Here is a 5869-nt window from a genome sequence, read left to right on the forward strand (position 1 = left end):
GTGATTTATAGTATATATTTGATAAATATTTTATTACAAATGCACTTTGCGTGTGTATAAGATTAGAATTATTTTTCATAATTAATTAATGTATTGATCTTAAATTTATGCAGCTCAATAATATATTTTCTATAACCTGTCATAATTTATTTAACTATTATTTTATTGCTCACATTTAATTATTTTTAATTAGATTGTATAATTAATTTTAATTATATTTAACTATGGTGCATTTATAAATATTTTTTAATATTTTAGTCCATATTCTTTAATAAAAAGTATTTATTTATTTGATATTCTTTTTTAAAAAGATAACATTACAAATACGGATTGTTGGTCCAAATATTTTTATACAGTAAAAAATGCATAATTGATTTTAATATTTTTTTAAATGTGTTATTTTTATAAACGAGATAAATTTACTATTGATTCAAATATTTTTTATAAATAATATCAAATAAAAATACTATTTATATATGTAAAAAAATACCGTTACTCAAATATTTTTATATACGGACAAAGTTAGAGTCACAAATTTATAATATCTTTTAAAAATAAAAAAATTCTTTTGACTAAATTATTTTATATTTTCTTCACTTTATTTTTATTACATTTCGAAATAAAATACGTTTATCATATCAGTAGTCGTAGACACAAGTAATTTATTAGTTTAAATTAAAGTTAGGTTTCAAGTCTCCACTTTTTCACTCAATTTCTTTATTTGTCAAAAATAAGTTAATTTAATTTTTTTTGTATTTAAAAGTATTTTATTTTTAAAAATTAGATTATTTTATTTTATATATTTAGATAATTGTTTTATTTTTGGGAAAAAATTATTCTCAAAAATTAATTTTCAAAAAGAAGTATTAGAAAAGGTATCTTTAAAATTAGATTTAGAAAATTAGATTTTTTTTATTTTTTAATATAATTTTTGAAAAAAAACTTAAATCTTATTTTCTAAATAAATTTTTCAAAACAGTAGAATATTGAGCCTTCTTACTTAACCCCTTAAAAAATACTAACACTAGGGGCCAGGATAAAAAAAAGAAGTTATCTAATTGAAGAGGCTTGAGTTTTTTGTACACCTATAACAGGTATAAAAGATTTCATTCTTGTTTGTCACGGATTCATAGTATTATTTATATACACAAATGCATAATTGGAACAAGGGTGATAGAAGAATATAAAGATATCAGAAAGAGAGTTGAGAGATGGAAAAATGGATGTCTTTGGTGATGCTGCTGTTGTTAATATCGTTGAAAACAATAGAACAAAATTTTGTAGTTAAAGCTGCAGAAGAAGTAACATACGATGGAAGATCTCTTATCATCAATGGCCACAGAAATATTCTCTTCTCTGGTTCTATTCATTACCCTCGCAGCACCCCTCAGGTATATATATTATATAATCATAGCTTTTCTGCAATGTACATAGTCTCTGATTCAATATCCATTTAATCTATGAACTTAGTAGTTTATATCAGTTTAGTTAACAGTTTTGGCGTTAGAAAACACAGAAAACCAACTTTGTGAAAGAAAAGAAAAGCTCATAGTTTGTTTGTGTTTTGTGGTAGGTAAGGTTCTACGAAAGCACTTTGTAGGTAACATAGTCACTATTGCATCACGGGTATGATAGAGAATGTTGTGTCTTAAACTTTATGGTTTGTTTGGATAGTCCAGTTTCATTGGACTCACGAGACATCAATTTCTAGATATGTTGTGTTGTGTCTATTCTTCCTAACAGCGTACTATTATAAGTTTTGGTGTTACTATTATTAATATAATAAAAATAAGAATGAGTAAGTTTGTGTGGAGAACACTTTACGGTTACACATAGTCATGCATTGCTTGAAAGGAAGAACAAGACAAGATGATAGTGACTTGATATTGAAAATATTTGAAACGTTTGTGCAGATGTGGGGAGACTTGATAGCGAAAGCAAAACAAGGAGGATTGGATGTTATCCAAACCTATGTGTTTTGGAATCTTCATGAACCTCAACCCGGCAAGGTACCTGTCTATTTCTGAATCTCCTAGGTTTCTCCAACCTTGTTTTTATGTTGATAAATATTGCAGATATTTTGTTTCCGTGATAATGCATATATTTTACAAAATTTAATTGGTATACAACAGTAAATAAATATTTTGTACACTTTAAATGAAATTATAAATATTTAATTTTAATTATAGTAATATATACTGATGTATATATACATATAATAGTATGATTTTAGTGGAAGATATGACTTGGTGAGATTCATAAAAGAAATTCAAAGTCAAGGACTGTATGTTTGTCTCAGAATTGGACCCTTCATTGAAAGTGAATGGACATATGGGTACTTTCTCTTTCACCCTACCAACTTTATATAAAAATGTAGTAAATATTATTTTTTATTTTTTATTTCTAATTCAAAATTGGATAAACTTGAAGAGGATTCCCATTTTGGCTGCATGATGTCCCTGGCATTGTTTACCGAACAGACAATGAGCCATTTAAGGTACATTCATTTTCTACACTCTTTTGTCTGTCATATAAAACATGTTCACTTATTTATCTATGTTATTTATATCACTCTTTTATGTATACATGTTTAGTTCTACATGCAAAATTTTACAACAAAAATTGTCAACATGTTGAAAGAAGAGGGTTTATATGCTTCACAAGGAGGCCCAATTATATTGTCACAGGTATATACATATAGAAATCCAATTATTAGTTTAATTTGACAAATTTTCCATCACCATTGAATTGAATGGTTAATCATTATAAGTGGAATAATATATAGATTGAGAATGAATATCAAAACGTCGAAAGAGCATTCGGTACGGCAGGTTCGCAGTATGTTGAATGGGCTGCAAAAATGGCAGTAGGCCTTAATACAGGCGTACCGTGGGTTATGTGCAAGCAAACAGATGCTCCTGATCCTGTGGTTAGTTCCACTAAGCTAAAACTATTTTGATTATAATTTTTTGAAATCAATGCATGGATTTTCTACATGTTGATGCAGATCAACACATGTAATGGTATGAGATGTGGAGAAACTTTTACAGGACCAAACTCTCGTAATAAGCCTGCAATGTGGACAGAGAATTGGACATCATTGTAAGTTCATGATTTGCAAAAATAGACATCTATGTTCAACTAAATCAAATATTTATTTGCCTTTTTTTCTTTTTCTGGTTGAAGCTATCAAGTGTATGGTGGATTGCCGTATATACGATCGGCAGAAGACATTGCGTTTCATGTCGCTCTTTTTGTAGCACGAAACGGAAGCTTTATCAATTACTATATGGTATGCATTCATTTCAATTATCTAAAATCAATCCAATACTATACAAATGTAATTAACATTGTTTGTAATTTAGTATCATGGTGGAACAAACTTTGGGAGAACTGCCTCTGCTTATACTATAACAGGTTATTACGATCAAGCACCGCTCGATGAATATGGTAAGTGTATAACATCACTTTTTATTCATTTTGTGTGTGCTAGAAATCATGTATCTTCTGCGTGCAACTGAAAAGACTAATCCCTCGAGACAGGGAGGACCACAATCATCTGGTTAAGCTTATAATATTAAATTTAAATTTTGCAAAAATTATCGTTAGGTTTGTTCAGACAACCGAAGTATGGACATCTCAAGGAGTTGCATGCTGCAATCAAGTCTTGTTCAACCACTTTATTACAAGGAGTGCAGAGGAATTTCTCATTAGGTGAATTGCAGGAAGTGAGTAATGTCTAATTTTCTTTCTGCAACAGGTTCATTTTCACTTAATGCAATTCAATTATACTTATTCGTAGGCATTTGTTTCATTTCGATCCTCAGGGTTATGTTTTTGAAGAAGAAAATGGAGGATGTGTTGCATTGCTTATAAACAATGATAAAGGGAACAATGTTACTGTCCAATTTCGCAATAGTTCATATGACTTGCTCCCCAAGTCAATAAGTATCTTACCAGATTGTCAAAACGTGGCTTTCAATACTGCAAATGTAAGTTATAACTTTTTTTCAGAATCAATTATTTGTGTAAATTGATTTCTCTGTTTCGTTTTAGTTGTTTTAATTATAGGACGAATATACAGGTAAGTACAACCAGCAACAGAAGGATCATAACTTCAAGACAAAACTTCAGCTCAGTTGATGAATGGCAACAACTTCAAGATGTGATTCCGACTTTCGATGACACTTCGTTAAGATCAAACTCGTTACTCGAGCAAATGAATACAACTAAAGACACTTCGGATTACCTTTGGTATACTCTTAGGTGAGTTACGAGTTATGATCCGGTTTTTAATTATATCATGCTATATAGTGATGATTTTGGACTAATCTCTGAATTGATTGATTTTATGAACAGGTTTGAAAACAATTTATCTTGCAGTGCTCCAATACTTCTTGTTCATTCTGCTGCTCATGTTGCTCATGCTTTTGTGAACAACGAATTCATTGGTACGTAAATGCGCAATTAACAAAAAACTTATCTTAAGTGTTAATCTGCCATTACCTTAATCTAAACAAATTTTCTAGGAGGTGTGCATGGAAACCATGATGCGAAGTCATTTACATTAGAGCTCCCGGTTATACTAAACGAAGGAACAAACAACATTTCTATTCTCAGCGTTATGGTTGGACTTCCGGTATGTTTCTCCAGTAGCACATAATGATCAAGTCTATCTATCCATTTGCAAAATTTATTCTAAAAAAATGTTGAAGTTTGAGATTTTTCGCGTTGTTTAAAAGGATTCGGGGGCGTTTCTTGAAAGAAGACTTGCTGGTATAATGAATGTAGAACTTCAGTGCAGTGAAGAAGAGACTCTTAATTTGAACAATTCTACATGGGGATATCAGGTTACCTATAATTGATCATATGAATTTTACAATGTATATACTACACATGTCATTTTCACCCACATGTAACTTTTCTTCAATCTTGTACACCATATAGGTTGGATTACTTGGAGAACAATTAGAAGTATATGATGAACAAAATAGCAGAGACATTAAATGGACTCAACTAGGGGATATCATTGTTGATGAAACTACTCTCACTTGGTACAAGGTAAAATAGAATATGAAGAAGTGGTTGTAAAATTTTTTAGTCTGCAGACAAAATGGTAATAACCACTTAAAACTCATACACATAACTGTGATTATCAGAATTCAAATCTTGATTATGACGTTCAACCTAATAATATTGACTTCTGTCAGTTGAGTTCGGATTTGCGGACACAGTGGTTGTAATATTAATAGTGTTAATGCAATAGTTAGCATATTTGAAGTTCTAGTTTTGTTACATAGTAGTACTTAAATTTGAATTTTTATAGGCAACATTTGACACACCTAAGGGAGATGAGCCTGTTGTGTTAGACCTTAGCTCAATGGGGAAAGGTGAGGTTTGGATAAATGGACAAAGCATTGGTCGGTATTGGATTTTGTTTCATAACTCCAAAGGCAATCCTTCACAATCATTGTGAGTTCTTATTATATATTTGAAATTTTTTACTTAGGAAGAAAAGGAATTAGCTGCAATTATGACTTTTGGATACTAATTAATGTAATGTGTTATGTTGCTACAGGTATCATGTTCCTCGTTCATTCCTTAAAGACAGTGAAAACAGTTTGGTTTTGTTTGAGGAAGGTGGTGGGAATCCTCTTGGCATATCATTGAGTACTGTTTCAGTCACAGATTTACAAGATGACTTTTCTAAGTTATCACTCCCCACTTTTACTTAACGTTACAAAGAGAATATAAAACACATAAGTAAATCATACATTTAGAATGTGTTTGCTTAACATTTTAACTTGGCTTGTACACATGAAAATACATTGATTATTAATGAAAAAAAAGAATACATGTTATATTGAAA

The 5869-nt window shown here is 30.1% G+C and overlaps 1 protein-coding gene across 1 annotated transcript; it reads left to right on the plus strand.

Moving 5' to 3' along the window:
• The first annotated feature begins 1027 nt into the window (after positions 1–1027).
• Positions 1028–5869, plus strand: LOC127079103 (beta-galactosidase 6). The gene is made up of 18 exons (XM_051019521.1): positions 1028–1391; positions 1914–2009; positions 2223–2335; positions 2431–2497; positions 2595–2687; positions 2786–2929; positions 3008–3102; positions 3187–3292; positions 3366–3450; positions 3610–3728; positions 3828–3992; positions 4085–4266; positions 4360–4451; positions 4530–4639; positions 4743–4850; positions 4948–5061; positions 5327–5472; positions 5579–5869. Exons 1-18 carry the CDS (start codon positions 1212–1214, stop codon positions 5733–5735), a joined length of 2172 nt encoding a protein of 723 aa, XP_050875478.1. The 5' UTR covers positions 1028–1211; the 3' UTR covers positions 5736–5869.

The sequence above is a fragment of the Lathyrus oleraceus genome, chromosome 5, assembly GCF_024323335.1.
Source record: "Lathyrus oleraceus cultivar Zhongwan6 chromosome 5, CAAS_Psat_ZW6_1.0, whole genome shotgun sequence".
Classification (NCBI taxonomy): domain Eukaryota; kingdom Viridiplantae; phylum Streptophyta; class Magnoliopsida; order Fabales; family Fabaceae; genus Lathyrus; species Lathyrus oleraceus.